The sequence below is a fragment of the Rhineura floridana genome, chromosome 4 (genome assembly GCF_030035675.1).
Source record: "Rhineura floridana isolate rRhiFlo1 chromosome 4, rRhiFlo1.hap2, whole genome shotgun sequence".
Classification (NCBI taxonomy): Eukaryota; Metazoa; Chordata; class Lepidosauria; order Squamata; family Rhineuridae; genus Rhineura; species Rhineura floridana.
This window is the reverse complement of record NC_084483.1, coordinates 22,777,662-22,797,836: the sequence shown is the minus strand read 5'-3', so window position 1 is coordinate 22,797,836 and position 20,175 is coordinate 22,777,662. Positions and strand designations below refer to the sequence as shown.

The 20,175-nt window shown below is 39.7% G+C and overlaps 1 protein-coding gene across 1 annotated transcript; it reads right to left on the bottom strand.

The window, feature by feature from the left end:
* Positions 1-282: 282 nt before the first annotated feature.
* On the bottom strand, positions 283-798 carry MSGN1 (mesogenin 1). Its single transcript, XM_061626207.1, has one exon. The coding sequence runs from the start codon at positions 790-792 to the stop codon at positions 283-285; it is 510 nt and encodes a 169-aa protein (XP_061482191.1). The 5' UTR covers positions 793-798.
* Positions 799-20,175: the final 19,377 nt, after the last annotated feature.

The window sequence follows — 20,175 nt, the reverse complement described above, 5'->3', positions numbered from 1 at the left end:
TATACATTCTGTCTGAATCCACATTGTAGCCGTTGTTTTTGATTGAGATCCAGTTCTGATGTGTTCCTTCTTTGCTGCATCCCAGGAAAATAGCCAACAGCCTCTTACTGTCCTGCAGCTGTAGGCACCCCTGCTTTAAAATAGTTTGTAGAACAAAATTTTCTTGTTGAATAGGTCCACATTTGCCCAGTGGAAAGTTATTCCTTTAAAAAAGGAAAGAAAAGAAAGAAAAAAGACTTGTACTTTCTTGGTTAAGAAACCTTTCCAAAGTCTCCAAGGCATCTATGCTTGCTTGGCACTATTCAGCAGGTCTGTGAGTTCACTGATGTACTTGATGGTGTATTTCAGCGTCTGTATCTTGGTGAGAGGTTGACCCCTTTGGCTGTAGATAGGAGGCAGATAGTTGCGCAGAGTGTGCAGTGCTTCAGCCAAGGTCCTCATTCTCAGCTTCTCTCTTTCGCTGGCCTTTCTCCTGCGCTGAACTGACATCCGGACTTTGGAACTCTTTTGAACCTTGCCCTGGCCAGGACTTGGTAGATAGACGGAAGGAAAGTCCATCAGGGAATATCCTCTTAAGCTGCTGCCACTGTCACTCGTGTTGCTGCTGTTGGTGCTCGCACAGGGCATCTCCCTAACAAGGGGACAAGGGGAGGATGAGTAAGATTCAAAGGAAGGGGAAGGAGAGAGGCTCTGAGGGGATGAGCTCTGGCTGAGCTCCAAAGGCCCTGCACAGTTCTTCCAATCCCATGAGGGAAAATAGTGAGAATTCTCAGAGTCCACGCTCCCTTCCATGCTCAGCAAAGTGTGACTGCAGTTTGTCGTCCCTGATACAAAGATGTAGGGAAGAGGGGAGAAAGGGAGAGGATAATTTCCTGTCAGCTGCACGCAAGCAAAGTCTGTGGTCTTCCTGTCTAGGGAGACCCTTTTATGACAGAGGGCGGGGTGAGGTAAGAAGTGACAAAACAGGGTATGGGGTGTGGGGAATTCAAAGGAAGGCAAGTGCCAAAGTGGAAAATGAACTCCTGATGTGCTATCTTCCTCTCTATGATAATTGTCAACCTTCAGCTAAAACCATTTAAGCTAACAGGCCACAGTGAGAAAGAAAGGGGGGGGAGAGAGAGATCATCTTGTAATGAAACCAATTGACTCTTCTTATCTACATTTAACAGTGTCGTGAGGAATAACTGACAGTGGGAAAGGAAATAGAGAAAACAGGCCACAGGTTCAACACCTAGGCTTCAGTTTTATTTGACTGGATTGGATTTAAAGTGGTGATTTGACTGACCAAAAAACAAACACCTATTATATGAAGCATTCCTCGGGGGATTGCTTCAAATAAAATACATCCCTCCCACCCCAAAAGTAGTTTGCCTGCATTTTATTTCCCAAGTATATCAAAGGGGGAGGGAAACACCCCCCAACATATTTCAGATGTAATCTCAGTATTATATTGTTTCTGGATCTAAACCTTCTGAATGTTTAAATGGCTATTATGCTGAACGGTCCTTGAAACAACCAGAAACAAATGTTTAAAAGCCTTCCAAATTATTATAAGCCTTATTCCTACAAAGCACTTACAGCACTTTCCATAAAATAATATCATAAAATGCAAATATATGACCTTCTAGAGGCAAGGATTGCCTTTTGTCTATCCACTGCCACAGACTGGTACAGATGTTCTACTTGGAGTTATTTTCTCATATTGGTCTGAATAGTCAAAAGGCTTGGTAAAATAACAGATTTCTTTCCAGATGCCAATGTAACAACAACAACAACATCATTAATTATCATCATCATCTGGAATAGCATTTACTCTCTCTGTTTCTGTTCTAATATTCAGCAGGGAGTTTTAGGACACATCAAGGCACCATCACTAATAGGGAAGCAGCAAACAAAAGGACTCAGGTTCGGGGCTGTGAGGTTTGGGGCCTGAAAACTAACTATTTATTTCTATATTGGGGTGGGGGGATGATTCTATATTGAGAGGGTTGATTCAATTTATTTATACGGTCATAGACTCATTGTATACAACTGGAATAATAGACCTTTATCAACATGGAACATTTTATTTCTGTATTGGTGTGTGCATGTGATTCTATATGGGGGAGGGGGGAGGTGTTCTTTTTTCCTTTCTTGCCTCCTCAAATATTTATTTTATTTATAAAGCATTTCTATACAGACTTTTTGGCTCTAAAAACAACCCCCCCAGTGGTTTACACCAATAAACTATTAATTAATTACATTTACCAGAGCTTGGAAAAGTTACTTTTTTGAACTACAACTCCCATCAGCCCCAGCCAGCATGACCACTGGATTGGGCTGATAGGAGTTGTAGTTCAAAAAAGTAACTTTTCCAAGCTCTGTCCTGCCTTTCATTCAAGGAGCAAAAGGCAACATCCATGCCTCTCCCTTCCATTTCACAAGAGGCCTGGGGGATAGGTTAGGCTAAGAGATAGTGAATGATCAAAATCTGAGCTTCATGGTTAAGTGGGGATTTGAACCTGGGTCTCCCCAGTTCTAATCCATACCATACATTTACAGCAGTATCGTACCACTTTAAACAGTCACGGCTTCCCCCAAAGAATCTTAGGAACTGTACTGTGTTGTGTGCTGAGAGTTGTTAGGAGGCTCCTTCTCCCCTCCCAGAGCTACAGTTCCCTGGGAAGAGGGATTGACTGTTAAACTACTCTTTGAGAATTGTAGCTCTGTGAGGGGAATAGGGAGAGTAGTATAATAGTGCTTTAAATGTGTGGCGTGGGTGTGGAAGCTTCAACTACTACACCATGCTGGTGGATCAATACAGTTTAAAAGCCAGTCGAAGCCACAAGCAGGTATCTTATGAAAATGAATACCTTAGGACATAGAAGTGATAACACTGAAATCACCTTTTGATATTTCTTCGGGTCCTTGAATTACATTTGGAGTGATTACCAGAACTGCATGTTTAATCTTCACAATAACGCAAGTTTTTTGTTGTTGTTGTTGATCTTGGCTTCTTGCTTAATTTGTATTTCCTAGTATTTAAATAAGTAGTGATACTTGTTTAAATAATTTATTATAATTCATGTGCTCCTTTTTTCTTTATTTAATTTAATGAAAAATTACACTTTTTAAAATGTAATAAAACAGCTACACTATTGAATTTGGAGTATATGCACAGATATTAGTATAATCATTAAAAATATCTTCCAGAAACAATAGTGGAGGCAGGGGATGTATTCATTTAATGAAAACAAAGGCAGAGACAGAGAGAGAGAATGTTTCAGGATTCAATCCTGTCCAGACCTGGAATCCAGAGTCTCCTCAGAGGAGGTAAAGAAGAAGCAGGACTCACCCCCACCAGCAGATCTCCTCGCTACCCGCAATCCTGACTACTTTGGATCCAGCCAGAGCTTGGAAAAGTTACTTTTTTAAACTACAACTACAAGCGAAGGACACTTTTAAAATGGATATATTACCAAAAACTTTTTCGGATCATAACCCTGTGATATTAACTTTAAAAAAGAAAAATCTTGGATTTAGATGGAGACTAAATGAATCTTTATTACAGAATGACAAAGTAGTACAAGAATGTAAGAAGAAATTAAAAGAGTTTTTTGAACATAATTTACATAAAGGAACAAGTGAAAATATCGTTTGGGATACAAGTAAGGCATTTATGAGGGGATATCTTATTAAATGTAACTCTGAATTAAAAAAAAAGAAACAACAGAAAATGCAATTAATTTTGGAAGAAATAAAACAAAAAGAGGAAGAATTGAAAAAGAATCCAACTAAAGTTTCTATTGTAAATCAAATCAAAATGTTACAGAAGCAAGTATCAATGCTGACAGTTAGAGAAATTGAAAGAAAACTAAATTTTGCTAAACAAAGGACTTTTGAATTTGCAAATAAACCTGGGAAATGGTTAGCATATAAATTAAGAAAAGAACGTCAAAAAAATATCATTTTAAAGATACAAGAAGGAGATGAGACGTTGACAGATAATGTAAAAATTAAAAAGATTTTTCATCAATATTATTCAACATTGTACAAATGTCAGGAAATTCCATCTGAAAAAATAGAAGAGTATATATCTAAACAGAATTTGCCTAAAATTACAGACTTTCAGAGACAAGCTATTAATGGCCCTATTACGTTAAGAGAGATATCTGAAGCTATAAATAAAATTAAATTAGGAAAGGCACCAGGACCAGATGGGTTATCTGCAATGTATTATAAATGTTTGGAGGAAGAATTCTTACTACCTTTACAGTCTACAATGAATCTTATTCTGCAAGAGGGAAAGATACCGGATAGTTGGAAAAATGCTAATATAACATTAATACCTAAAGAGGAGCAAGATTTAACTAAAACAAAAAATTATCGACCAATATCTCTATTGAATAATGACTATAAAATTTTTACAATGATCTTGGCAGAAAGATTGAAAATAATATTGCAACAATTTATTCAGGAAGATCAATCAGGGTTTTTACCTAAAAGACATTTACGTGACAACGTCAGAAATGTCTTGAATGTCTTGGAATATTTAGAACAACGAAATGATAAACAAGCAGCTTTGATTTTTTTAGATGCTGAAAAAGCATTTGATAATTTGAATTGGAAATTTATGTTTCAGGTTTTGGAGCAAATGGATTTTGGAGACAATTTTATAAAATGGATTAGATCGATTTATACATCTCAGAAGGCTCAGATAATTGTTAACGGAGATTTAACGGATTCATGTGAAATACAAAAGGGTACAAGACAGGGATGTCCTTTATCTCCTCTTTTATTTATTCTGGTCTTAGAAGTGCTGCTTAGAGATATAAGGCAAGATAAAAGAATTTCGGGATTAAAGATAAAAAAAGAAGAATATAAATTGAGAGCATTTGCTGATGATTTGATAATTGTACTAGAAAATCCTTTGGAAGGAATTAATGTATTGATGGACAAATTAAAAGAATTTGGACCGTTAGCAGGATTTAAGATCAACAATCAAAAAACAAAGATGTTGGTGAAAAATTTAACTTTAAGGGAACAGAAAGAGTTAATGGACAAGACAGATTTTACAATAGAGAAAAAGTTGAAATATTTAGGTATCATTATGACAAATAAAAATTCAAAGTTGTTTCATAATAATTATGAAAAATTATGGACAGAGATAAAGAAAGACTTGCTAAGATGGGATAAACTACAACTGTCATTAATGGGTAGAATATCTGTGATAAAAATGAATGTATTACCGAGAATGATGTTTTTGTTTCAAACAATACCTGTAATATCCTCTGATTTACCTTTTAAACAATGGCAAAAAGATATCTCTAAATTTGTATGGCAAGGAAAAAAACCAAGAGTCAAATTTAAATTACTACAAGATGCCAAAGAAAGAGGAGGACTGGGATTACCAAATCTGAGACTTTATTTTGCTGCCTGCTGTCTAGTCTGGATAAAGGAATGGATCTTATTGAGGAATAAAAGACTATTGGATTTGGAGGGCCATAATTTGAAGTGGGGATGGCATGGATATCTATGGTATGACAAAGTAAAAGTAAATGTAGACTTTAACAATCATTTTATAAGACGTCCTCTGTTGAAAATATGGAATAGATATAAACCAAGGTTTTATTCGAAAATACCATTATGTGTCTCAAGTCAAGAAGCGTTTTATAGAAGAGAAATGGCTGGAAAAGAGAAATGGTTAACTTATCAAGAACTATTAGAAAATGTACATGGAGAATATACAATGAAAGAGAGAGAACAACTGACAAAGGAAGGATATAGTTTTCAATGGTTTGCCTATTTACAATTGTTAGAAAGATATAAAATGGACAAGAAAATGTATGGGTTTGAAATAAGTAAATCTGATTTTGAAACAGGACTGTGTACAAATGATGAAAATATAATTGCGAAAATGTATAAACTCTTATTGAAAATGGATATGGAGGAAGAACAAGTAAAAGAGTGTATGGTAAAGTGGGCAAAAAATTTTGGTTATAACATACAAATGGATCAATGGGAAAATATGTGGAAAAAAGGTTTGAAATTTACACTATGCTATAATCTTAAAGAAAATTTTTATAAAATGATGTACCGTTGGTACATGACTCCAGAAAAGTTGTCAAAAATGTATAGTAATGTTTCTAATGTTTGTTGGAAATGTAAACAACAAGAAGGATCATTTTATCATATGTGGTGGTTATGTAAAAAGGCAAAATCATTTTGGGCACAGATAGGTAGGAAGATGCAAAAAATTCTAAAGATAAATATTCAGTCAAAACCAGAATTTTTTTTATTGGGTTTTATGGATAAACAAATAGAAAAGAAATATGGAAGAATAATATTATATATGATTACGGCAGCAAGATTATTATATGCACAAAAGTGGAAAATGGAATCAACACCAACAATGGAAGAATGGCTATTGAAATTAATGGACTTAGTAGAAATGGATAAATTGACATGTTTACTTAGAGAAAAATCGACGGATACATTTCTTAAGGAATGGAAGCCTCTCTTGGACTTTTTGTTGAAAGATCAAAATAAAATGATGATACTGGGATTTGACGATTAATTAAGACAGCCTATGGAGAAAAGGGATTCTGTATGTATATATTAAGGGACAGGTTTGATGTATATTATATACTTATAGCTGATCTGTGACAAATCGGAAGTCAACTATTTTATTTTCATTTTTTGTTGTTGTATTGTTATGTTTTTTTGACTTTGTTTTGTTTGTTTTTGGAAAAATTTGAATAAAAATTATATATAAAAAAAAGAAACTACAACTCCCATCAGCCCCAGCCAGCATGGCCACTGGATTGGGTTGATGGGAGTTGTGGTTCAAAAAAAGTAACTTTTCCAAGCTCTGGATCCAGCAATTCTCATCCCAGACCCAGATGTCTGCACATCAGTTGCCTGCATATCTGGCCAGCTCTTGGTCACCCTCCCAGGCCAAAATCGCTAAAGATACAGCAAGCCAGGCAGAAGCTCCAGGGCCACTGGTGAAATGCCTGACTGGCTGAAGATGATGGTGGAGGAGGGGGAACCAGGCATAATAAAACTCATGCCCAAACCAAGGCTCTGCTGAGAACGATGAAGGAGTGGATCCTCCATAGAATCATAGAAGGCCATTCCTGCTCAATGCAGGAATCCAACTTAAAGCATACTTGACAGGTGCCTGTCCAGCTGCCTCTTGAATGCCTCTAGGGCAGAGCTTGGAAAAGTTACTTTTTTGAACTACAATTCCCATCAGCCCCAGCCAGCATGGCCACTGGATTGGACTGGTGGGAGTTGTAGTTCAAAAAAGTAACTTTTCCAAGCTCTACTCCAGGGTTAGAAAGTCCACCACCTCACTATGTAATTGGTTCCATTGTCATACTGCTATAACAGGAAGTTTTTCTTGTTGTTCAGTCAAAATCTGGCTTCCTGTAAGTTGAGCCATTATTCCATGTCCTGCACTCTGGGACAATCCAGAAGAGATCCCGGCCCTGGGGCTGGTGCCAAAGGGCAGCCAGGTTGGGCCTTGGTTAAGGGCCCCACGACCCACAGGGGCCCCTCATTACGGTGGGGGAGTAGCACTCCTCTTCCATGATCTGCGGGCAGGCTCCCTGCCACTTTCAGGCCGCCCACCAGTTTGCTCGCTCCACCTACCTCTCTCTTCTGTCTTCTGAGGCTGCGCACGCTGCACGTGCAGGGTTGCCATCAACCAAGATGGCGGTGAAGGCTTTTTTAAGGGGTTTATGCTCCTACCACCATCTTGGCTGATGGCAGGCATGTGTGCATGCATGCACGTAGCGTACCATGCATGTGTGCCATCAACCAAGATGGCGGTGGGGACATCAACCCCTTAGAGAAGCCTCTGCTGCCATCTTGGTTGATGGCAGCCCTGTGCACACAGCACACACAGCAACAGGAAACAAGAGAGAGGTAGGTGAAATAGGCAGGAGCCATGCGCCCGGGGCAAGTCATGCCTGGTGCCGGCCCTGCCTGGTCTCCCTCTGTATAACGACCTTTCAAGTATTTGAAGAGTGCTATCATATCTCCCCTCAGTCTTCTTTTCTCAAGGCTAAACATGCCCAGTTCTTTCAGTCTCTCCTCATAGGGCTTTGTTTCCAGTCCCTTGATCATCCGTGTTGCCCTCCCCTGGACCTGTTCCAGTTTGTCTGCATCCTTCTTAAAGTGCAGTGTCCAGTTCTCAAAATGAGGCCTAACCAGTGCAGAATAGAGAGGAACCAATACTTTACGCGATTTGGAAACTATACTTCTGTTAATGCAGGCTACAATAACATTTGCCTTGTTTATGTGCACATCACACTGTTCGTTCATATTCAGCTTGTGATCAACAACAATTCCAAGATCCTTCTTGCTGAGCCAAGAATCCTCCACCATATAATTGAGCATTTGGTTTCTTTTTCCTAGATGTAGAACTTTGCACTTATCCCTGTTAAACGTCATTCTGTTGTTTTCAGCCCAATGCTCCAGCCTATCAAGATCTCTTTTAATTTGGTTCTGTCCTCCACAGTATCAGATATCCCTCCCAATTTTGTATCATCTGCAAATTTGATAAGCATTTCCTTCACCACCTCATCCAAGTCACTAATAAAAATGTTGAAGAGCACCGGGCTCAGGACTGAGCCCTTCGCTATCCCACTCATCACCACCCCTCAATTTGAGATGGAACCATTGATAAGCACTCTTTGAGTATAATTCTGTAGCCAACTGTGGATCCACCTGATAGCTGTTCCATCCAGCCCATTTAACTAGATTGCTAGACAGAATATCATGGGGCACTTTGTCAAAAGCTTTGCTGAAGCTGAGATATGTCCACAGCATTCCCCCGGTCTACCAGGGAGGTTACCCAATCAAACAATGAGATAAGATTAGTCTGGCAGGATTTATTCTCAATAAATCCATGTTGGCTTCTAGTAAATCACTGCAGTGTTTTTTTCAAGATGCTTGCAGACTGACTGCTTTATAATCTGCTCCAGACATCAGGAATTGATGTCAGGCTGACTGGTCTGTAGTTCCCCAGTTCCTCCATTTTGCCCTTTTTGAAGATAGGGACAACATTAGCCCTCCTCCAGTCATGCACTTCACCCATCCTCCATGATTTTGCAAAGATAATAGACAGTGATTCCAAGAGTTCTTCAGCCAGTTCCTTCGACACTCTAGGATGCAGTTCATCAGGCCCTGGAGATTTGAACTCATTCAAAGTGATTAGGTATTCCTTGACCATTTGTCTATCAATTTCAAGCTGTAATCCTACCCCTTCATCTTCATGTTTCCCAAGAGGAAACTTCCTGTATGTCCTTCCCCCCCCCTCCGGTCATCTCTAAGCATTCTGTGGAGCCACATTGGCTTCTTCTGCTGTCTTCCCCCTTTTTTCCTTGATGGAATTGTTTGCCATTGTGTCATTAGAATTTCCTTTTTTAGAAACTCCCATCCATCTTGGACTCCTTTTCTCATTAGGGTTGCTTGCCATGGAACCTTACTTATCATTGTTCTGAGTTTATTAACATTGGCTTTCCTGAAGTCCAGGGTACAAGTATGGCTACTCTCAGCTTTTGCTTCCTTTAAAATCAAGAATGCTAGTGTAGAGTGGTCACTTTCCCCCAGAGTTCCCATAACTGCCACTTCCTCTACCAAGTCATCTCTGTTGGTTAGAATCTAGTCAATAATAGCTGATCCTCTAGTTGCTTCCTCCATGTTCTGTAGGAGAAAGTTATCTCCAACACAAGTGAGGAATTTCTTGGAGAGACCATATTTGGCAGAATTTGTCTCCCAATAGGTATTGGGGTAATTGAAGTTCCCCATTACTACTATATCATGCCTCCTTGAAACACTGACAGTTTGCTTTTCAAAAGTTTCATCCTTGTGTTCTCCTTGATTGGGTGGTCAGTAGTAGACTCCAACCACCATATTCCTTTTATTCCTTGTCCCATTTATTTTACTCCAGATACTCTTGGTGGGGCTACTGAGCTCATCCTCCTGCATTTCTGTGTAGGAATATATATATATTTATCACATTGTGCGACTCTGCCTCCCTTTCTATTCCTTCTGTTCTTTTTGAACAAGTTATATCCTTCAGTTGCTGTATTCCAGTCATGGGAGTCATCCCACCAAGTTTCAGTTATACCTATCAAGTTGTATTACTCTCCTGTGTTAAGAGTTCAAGTTCATCCTGTTTGTTTCCCATACTTTGGGCATTAGTATACAGACATCAAAGACTATGTGATTTATGGACTTCCCAGGAGGATCCCTCCGCCTGTGCTGCCTCTGAGACGGGCTCCCGTCTTGGATGAAACTTATCCAGTTTTAAATTCAGTCAGAAGGGTTTTTTCTGACTGGGGATGATTTCTTCCGGATAAGGAAGAAGTGTGAGATCTGCCACATAGTTTTGTTTTGATTGTTGGAGCCTGGAATTCGTCAGAATTGTCTGTCTTCCAGCAGTTCAGACAGAGCGAGGATTTTATGCTAGCTCAGCTGGATAAGTGACCCGTTTTTTTTTAACGGACTAGCAGGCAAACCTCCTGTCTACATTTATCATTTTCTTATCTATATAGCTAAAGAGATTTGTCAAAGTAACAGCAATTAAGATAACCTAGATGAGGTAAGACTTTCCTTCTTTATTTACGGAACTAAGGGGGAAGAAAATATAAATAGCTTATCTTTTTTTTTATTATTGCAAAAAGCTGACATGGAAAATTGCATTTTAAAGATTACAACGGATGAGAACTTTCTGATTGGGAGAGATAAGAAATCTTTTTGATTTACAAGACTTTTGTGTAATATATATAAGGGACTATTTTTTCTGATCTACTTTTTTGTTGTTGTTGACGAATTTGCTCATTCTCTCTGCTACTAGTTATTTGAATGCTGTGAACTAAAAGCTGTTTTTGCACTTCTGGACATTTAAGAGATAAGGACTGTCTAGCGTGTGACGTTAGTTGGTTGGAAAGATTAACTCCTTTGTAACTGGATAAAGAAATAAACTGCTCTTTGCTTGGGACATTGAAAATTGAAGGAGTTTTGTTCTTTTGGTTTTAAGAATGGCAATTAAGAAGATCATGGATGTACAAGAAGGGACTTTATTTCTAGACATGCTTCAGAAAATAATGGATGGGATTAACTCAATAAAACAAGAACTGAGAAATAATAGACAAGCGTGGAGAACTGAATTTCATGAAATGAGACAGGAGCTGAAAGAAACTCAGGATTCTATGAGAAAGGAGAATAAAGATAGATCTGGAAAACAAAAAAAGGATGAAAGAGAAATTAAAGGCAAGGTTCAATCTATGGAGATTGGCTTAAATATGGACATGAAAAAAGATTTGGATTTCTTGGTTGTGACGGATCCTGGAGATAAATATTACAGTTTGGAATACAGCGCTGTCTCTGAAGGAATTGAAGAGATTGGAGATAAAGATATTATCGGTTCAAAAAAATTCCTGGACTGGAAGGATTTGATGGAACTTGAAATGGAGAAAGTTAATAGAATTAATCCCTGTTTTGTGTCAATGGAAAAACCTTCAAGAAATGTACTAGTGTATCATGTGGAAAAGAGGAGCAGAGATGCGGCTTTGAAACAATACTTCAGTGTTACGTTTGGATTTGATGGTAAGAAAATATCTGTGATGGAGGAAATTCCTATCAGACTTTTATTATATGACTATGACAGCAAGATTTTTGGGTGTGTAAAGATGGAAGATGGACCCAATATGGATAATGACAGAAGAGCGATTTGAAACTACTGGACTCAGTAGATTTGATGAGTTGGATTAATTGACATGTTTATTTAGAAAAAAAAATTGATTGACATATATCTCAAGGATTGGAAACTTCTCTTTGACTTTTTGTGGAAGATTAAAATGATATGATGTTAATGAGATTTGAAACCAACTAAGATAACTGCTGGAGGAAGGTGATTTTATAATCTATTAAGAGATAGGTCTGTTATATATTATAGATTTATAGTTGAATTATAGTGTTTTGAAATTATTGGATTTAGTAGATTTGATGAGCTGGATTAATTGGCATGTTTATTTAGAAAAAAAATTGATTGATATATATCTCAAGGATTGGAAACTTCTCTTTGAGTTTTTGTGGAATATTAAAATGATATGATGTTAATGAGATTTGAAACCAACTAAGATAACCGCTGGAGGAAGGTGATTTTATAATCCATTAAGAGATAGGTTTGTTATATATTATAGATTTATAGCTGAACTATGACAAATCGGAAGTCAATATTTTTATATATATGTATTTTTTTTGTATTGTATTAGTTATTGATTTGTGTTGTTTTCTTTTTGTATTATTTTGGTTTTGAAAATTAGAATAAAAATTAATTGAAAAAAAAAAGACTATGTGATTTATGGCCTGGCTTTCTTCCTACATTTTTATGAAGACTATTACTGGACCCCATTAGAACCATTCCCTCTGGTCATCTTGCTGTGCACAACCCTTCATCAGTCATTACCACCAAGTTTACGTATCCCTCCCTTAGGATTAAATTTAAAGCTCTCCTGATTAAGTAAGTAAGTAAAATTTAATTTTTGTGTCGCCTATCTGGCCGAAGCCACTCTAGGCGACGTACATATTGAAATTGATAAAATACAATATAAATACAGAATAAAATACAATGCAGTCAACCATAATCATTTTAAATAGCAGCAGAATAGAACAATGTAGGGCAATCAATAAACAATTTAAAACAATCATAGAAAAATTAGCCCACCCCGGGGATCCCAAAGGCCTGTCCAAAGAGCCAGGCTTTTAAGGCTTGGTGAAATGTATCCAGGGAAGGGGCATGGCGGAGATCGAACGGGAGGGAGTTCCAGAGAGTGGGGGCCACCACTGAGAATGTCCTCTCTCTAGTCCCCACCAACCTAGCTGTTTTCGTTGGTGGGACTGAGAGAAGGCCCTGTGTGGCTGATGAAGTTCTCCATGCTGTCCAAACATGTTCTTCCCAGTCCTTATGAGGTGCAACCCATCCCTTGCCAGCAATCCATCTTCCAGAAAGTGTTGCCCGTGGTCCCAGAATCAAAATCTCTCGTTTCAGCACCACCTTTGTAGCAAATCATTCACCCAGAGTATTTTTCGTTCCCTTTCTATTCATCTTTTAAGTACTGGAAGAATGGACAAGAAAACTATCTGGTCCCCAAAGTCCTTCAGTTTCCTTCCCAGAACTTCAAAGTCTGATGTGATTTCTTCATAGCTCCGTTTATCAGTATCATGAGTTCCCACATGGATGAGAAGAAAGGGATACCTGTCAGTGGGCTTTATGAGTGACGGCAACCCTTCCATCACATCTCTAATCTGTCCCCCAGGGAGGCAGCATACCGGGCGAATCCATGGATTTTCTCAGCATACTTGAACTTCAATCCCATGCAGGAGGGAGTCTCCCACTACTACTACTCTTGTCTTCTTGTTGTGTGGCATGGTTTCCTTGCCTCTGCTTGACTGAGCAGCCTCTCGCTTGCTGTCGTATGGGGTCTCCTGCAATTCTCTCCCTGCTGTCCTCCAGTCTCATCCTCAAGTGCCTGAAAGCGGTTCTGTAGTTTCACTGGTGAAGGGTATCTGCTAGCTCTTCTACTCCTAACTGTCACCCTTTTCTATGGAGTTTCCTCTGCTTCACTGTTGCTCTCCACAACAGTCTCCTCTTCTGCTTCAACTTGCTGTTCTTCTTCCACCTCCTGTACTTCTCTTTGCTGTTGTTGTTGTTCCAGCGTTCTATCTAAGAACTCTTCATCTTCTCTTACTCTTTAGTATGGCCACCCACCGTTCCAGACCCCTCACTTTTTCTTCCAACAGCACTATCAACCTGCACTTGTTGCACATGTATGCCATGTTGTTCTCAAGCAAGAAAACAAACACTGCACACACCTTGCAAGTTACCACCACTGGAGTGTCCTTCCCATCCTAGGTCTCTACTGCCTTTTTGTTTCTTTTTTACTTGTTCCTGTATAAACTCTTTTACCAGCTGTGCCTGTTATGACAGCTATGACAGTTCCTGGACTGGGAGACTTTGACCCCAGGAGTTCAGGCATTGGTGACTTCAAGACTGGATTACTGCAATGTACTCTGTGTGGGGCTTCCCTTGTGCTTGACCTGGAAATTGCAGTTAGCGCAGAATGCTGCAGCAAGGCTGCTGATGGGAGTGAGACCTTGTCAGCATACAACACCTCTGCTCAGGGATCTGAGGCACTGGTTGCCAATTTGTTACCAGGCCAAGTCCAAGGTCTTACTACTGGTATATGAAGCCCTTAACAGCTTGGGACCAGTTTAGCTGAGGGACCACCTTACCCCATATGTACCCACTTGACCACTTCAGTCCGCGGAACTAGCACTGTTACAGGTGCCACATTATACTCGTTAAGCACATGTAAGAAATTGTTCTTTTAGTGTGGCAGCCCCTACACTTTGGAACTCCCTGCCTATTGATATCAGGCAAGCACCTTCGCTGTATTCTTTTCTCCACCGGAGTAAATAATTTCTGTTTAGGAAAGCCTAGCCAGATACATAAATGCTGATGTGTTTTAATCTCTTTTTTTAGTTTACTGCTGTTTTAATAGTCTTGTAAATGTTTTTTATTTATTGTTTTTGACTATTTTTATTGAGAATTTTAATGTTTCTTGTAAACTGCTTAGAGGTTTTCTTACAATCAAGTGGTAAATAGAATTTGTTTAATAAAATAATCATCCAAGCTCCAGAGAAAAGCCCTCCTGAACTGGGAAAATGAACAGAATGCCATCAGTGTTGTTTGATATATCAGGTATTATTAAAAACAAACAAAAAACAACTGAGGGTACATTCTAACTACAGTTAAGCACTTTTAAATCTTTCTTTTTAATGGTTAGGAGTGGAGTACGTGGTTAGTTTTGAAATGCAGGTACTTTTCCTGACAGCCACACGCCCCTTCTAAGCCATACCCATAGCCTTCTAAGATTATAATGCTTCTAAGATTATACAACAAAAATGCATTTTTTTAACCAGTGTAGTCATGGCTTCAATACCAAGCCAATTTTCTCCCTGTCTCACACACAACACACAGCTTTGCTTAACATCTATCGTGATGAAATGTTCTAATGGGCTTAAAAGCTTGCTTACTATTTTTGTGACAATTTGGTTGGTCATAATAAAGGACTGCTGGATTCCCCCCCAAATTAGGATTGGCATTTTAAATTTTAACCATGCATGCTGATTTGATCATGGATGAGGGTGCCGATTTGGTGTGCATTACCGAGACCTGGGTGGGTGTGCTGGGAGGAGTTGATCTGACTCAGATTTGCCCACCTGGATACTTGGTGCAACACCAGCACAGGCTGCACGGTTGGGGGGGAGGGGTTATTGTGGTCTACAGAACAAAGCTGATCAGGCATGAGTAAAACATCATAACTGGTGATGAGGGTGGTGAAGAAGGCCCACTGCTCTGCCACCATCACATCTTCAAGTAAGTATCAAGTATCCTCTGAAAGCAGGTTTGTAGTCTAGGGGTGCTCCTGGATTCATCCTTGTCATTAGAGGCCCAGGTGACCTCAGTGGCTAGGACAGAGCTTGGAAAAGTTACTTTTTTGAACTACAACTCCCATCAGTCCAATCCAGTGGCCATGCTGGCTGGGGCTGATGGGACTTGTAGTTCAAAAAAGTAACTTTTCCAAGCTCTGGTAGGAGTGCCTTTTACAAGCTTTGGCTGGTGATATAGCTGCAGCCATTTCTGGACTGGTATAGCCTGATGCACTGTTGTCCATGCACTGATAACCTCCAAGCTTGATTACTGTAATGTGCTCTATGTGGGGCTGCCCTTGAGGTTGGTCCAGAAGCTGCAGCTGGTGCAAAATGCAGTGGCACGACTGCTTACTAGGGCAGGGTATTGCTAACATGTTACCATGCTTCTGAAAGAATTGCACTGTCTACCTATTCGCTGCCAGGCTAAGTTCAATGTTCTAGTTTTGGAGTACAAAGCTCTATAAAGCTTGGGACCAGGATACCTGAAAGACTGTCTTATCCCTTATATACCCAGTTGATCACTGTGCTCTGCAGGTGAAGGTATCCTGCAGATACCATCTTATCAGGAGGTCCATTCTGCACGATATAGGAGTGAACCTTTAGGAATTTTCTCCCCTTAAATATTAGACAGGTGCCATCTCTGTTATATTTTCAGTGCCTACTGAAGGCCTTCTTCTTTCAACAAGCCTTTTAAGTAGAGAACTTATCCCAGGCTCCGTCTGTTTTGGATTTTTTTTAAAAAAAATACGCTTTTAAAGATGTTTTGTTTTAATATATTTTAAGATCTGTTTTTATGATGTTTTAGAGTGTTTTTGTTTACCAACCTGGACTCCTACTGGGAGGAAAGGTGGGATATAAATTTAATAAATAAATAATAATGAACTCCACTCATACCCCAAAGGCTTGGACAAATATATGAGTTTGTGCATTGCATCTGAACATAGCGAGAAGATTTTCACTCAGCAGGAAGCTCCATAGGCTGGGCGCTACCACAAAGAATGCCTTGCCACATATGACTGCCCTCCTTGCCACCATCACTTGATACGTTAAAAAGTCTTGCAGTTTAAAAAATAACAAAGCAACCCTACAGAGAGGAGTGTATGTGTGTAGAATCTGTAGTGGAACAACTACCACACCTAGTACCCAGCCGGCTTTCTGTGGCCAGGGTGGAAGCGGAGGGGAGGCACCTTAATTTCCCCCTCCTTTAACCCTCTCCTCCCTGCTCCCTGACCATTGACTCCAATGAGAGAACATTTACTCCACCAACATGAGGGCTGGCATACCTGCAGTCCTGTTTTGGGGACATGCCAGAGGAGCAAAGGGGCTTGGGATCCTATGGATCCACAGCCTCCCCTCAGCACGTACCATTTCTGGCTGCGCAGCTGTCAAAACAGAGATGAGCTGGCAGAAGGGTGACCATATTGCCCAGTCAGCTGGGTGTTACCTGGATTCTAGCCATGCTACCCAGTGCCCGCTTAGCCCATTAGGTGGCCCGGATCCCCAGCTTTCTTGTTTTAAAAAAGCAAGTTTTGAGCCCTCGTGGATCCAGAGATATAAGGAATAACGTGGAGGCAGTTTTCTTCCCATTTTGTGAGAAATCAGCCTATTCCTGCCTATTCCTGCCTTCTGTTATTCTTAGCCAATGAGGGAAACCATAGCTGTCCTGGGAAAATCAAGAATTTTAATCTGCCTGCCTGCTACAAATGCAGAATCAAGCAGTTTAGAAAACTGCACTTGCTCACTTGATCAACATGTGCAGCTCCACCCCTTGTCCATAGACTTTCTGGCTGAGTCAGCAAGAAGAAGCAACCTTCATCTCAATTGTCTCTGTGTCTCAGGGTATGTGTCTTAAGTGATGGATGCAATGGGAGGGTCTGCCTGCCATCATGGAGGATGGAATAAACAGAGCTTGGAAGATTACTTTTAAAAAGTAATAAATTACAGTTACAATTACTTGGCCAAAAAAGTAGTTATTACAGTTACAGTTACTATTGCTCTGAAAGTAACTGATTACTTTTTCTCAAAAGTAATCACTACAATTACATTTCAGTTACTTTTTTTAAAAAACGCCTACAAGGTGCTGGTCTTGGCTGCTTCACATCTAAGTAGCCTAAAACAATATTAAAACTAAAGACACACGCACAGGGGGTAGTAGAAGGGTTCAAATCCCCACATAGCCATGAAGCTCACTGGGTGACCTTGGGCCAGTCACTGCCTCTCATGAAAACCCTATTCATAGGGTCACCATAAGTCGGAATCAACTTGAAGGCAGTACATTTATTTTTTATTTTGAAGATGATGATTATGATAATGCAGCATTTCAAATTAATTCTGTATGAGAAGCATTCCATGCCAAGCTTGGAAAACCAAGGAGGAGGTATAAAATGTAGACAAAAATACTTTTGACAAAATGCCGTTTATCCTTTATATCTATATCTATAATTAACAATACAGCTGAATGATGTATGTAAAGTATTTTTTCTCTTTCCCTTTTTTATTAGTATTTTAGTACTACTGCTAAAGTTCTGATGAAAGAATAAAACATTCATTAGACAAATTCAAATGATTAGAACACATCACATAAATTCCACTGAAGTTGGAGTTTTTGCCATAGAAAAGGCAAAAAAACACATACCCTATGATAGCCCAACAGATAATCAGAACTAATATAAAACCCTATTGCTTCTCATTTGCAAATGTTGCAAGATCTAAGGTAACTCTAGATCATATGAGTTCAGGTGATGCACGTTATGTAAATTTGTATAGATATTAGCAGAGATTGTCATCAGTCTGAAATGTGTGTGTGCCAATGTGTGCGTTTACCTAAGCTGCAGGCTTTTACCCTGCACTGAGACTTAAGACTTAGTAAAATAAGAAAAGCTATTTTATTTATAGAAATACATAGTAGATAGGAAAGGCATACCTAGTTCTAACTAACTTGGAGGCGCAACACTCAGGTTTGGGAGTTGCCCTCCTGGCTCAGGAGGGAGAGAGCAGAGACAAAGGTGTCTCCTCTCTCTTGGATTACTTTATTGCTTAACTGCATTTTTTGTTTGCCTCTGTAATTCTCACTTTTTTTACCCACTGTTTGAATGTCTTTTGGGAATGCCTACTGATTATTTGTTATCATTTTGGGCTGATTACCTTCAGCTATTATCTCACCAAAGTTGCATACACGTGACAGATTTAAAGCACATTTCCACCACCACCCCAAAAAAGAATCCTGGGAACTGTAGTTTGTTACGGGTGCTGGGAATTGTAGCTCTGTGAGGAGTAAACTACAGTCCTCAAGATTCTTGGGGAAAAGCCATGTGCTTACATGTATGGTGTCTACTTGGAGACTCTTACGGATTGATTCTATACTCCCAGAAGTAAATCCTATTTACTGATATGGGAATTACTTCCAAGTAAGTATGCTTGGAATTGCACCTTTTAGGTAATGCTTAATAGCCACCTTGTATCAAATTGAACAGTTTCCAGTCAGATTTAAATACTAACCACTTAAACTGGTCAGAGTGTCATTCCCTCTATTTCTGAAGCTCAGGCTGGAAGTGTTGTTACTTATGTAACCATGGTATCACCATCCATACCACACATAATAAGGAGTATTAGTGGGCAAGAGGGAACCCCAAGTGTTGCAGAATACAAAAAAGTGAGAGAGAAAACAGAAAGGGGATGACTCCCAAAACAGCCCAAATGAGTACTGAGCATGCTCTGTTATGGAATGCTCAGTGGCTGAGTGAGCGAGTGAGTGAGTGAGTGAGTGAATGAGTGAGTAAGTGAGAGAGAGAGATGTCTCAGCTAACAGAAAATTATAGAACAGTAGAGTTGGAAGGGACCTATAAGGTCATCGAGTCCACACCCCTGCTCAATGCAGGAATCCAAGTTAAAGCACACCTGACAGGTGGCTGTCCAGCTGCCTCTTGAATGCTTCCAATGTTGGAGAGCCCACCACCTCCCTAGGTAATTGGTTCCATTGTCATACTGCTCTAATGACTGACAGTCCTTTTTAGAGTGTTGAAAGGTGTTTCAAATAAAATTCTAACTTTTATAATAGTCCAGATTTTTTTAATGTCCATATGATTCATGGGCAGGCTGGAAAGAAAAATGACTCACTAAGGCTACATCCACACCAGACGTTTATTCCACTTTAAACAGTCATGATTTCTCAGAATCCTGGGAAGTGTAATTTGTGAAGGGTCCTGAGAGTTGTTAGGAGACCCCAATTCCCCCCACAGAACTCCAGTCACAGAATTGTCTGAGAAGAGGGGCTGACTGTTAAACCACTCTGGACATTGGAGCTCTGTCGGGAGAATAGGAGTCTCCTAATAACACTCAGCGCCTGTCACAAACTACACTTGCCAGGATTCTTTGGGGGAAGTCATGACTGTTTAAAGTGGCATAAATGTCTGGCGTGGGTGTGGCCAAAAGGTCATCCAGCGAGTTCATGGCTGTGGTAAGATATGAACTCAGAACGTCCCAGCTGCACCCAGCATGGAACTACACTTTCAGCAGCAAATACCAGAAAACCAACTAAATGTGTGCTGTCAATGTGCAAAGCATTTGCTGGGGTGCATTTGGGGAGGTGAAGCAGGAGATATATGGAAGGGGCTGTTTTCCATGCCTGCCACTTTACCAGTGCAATGCCCCATATTTTTCCTTATTGACCTCCATCAGCTAGGG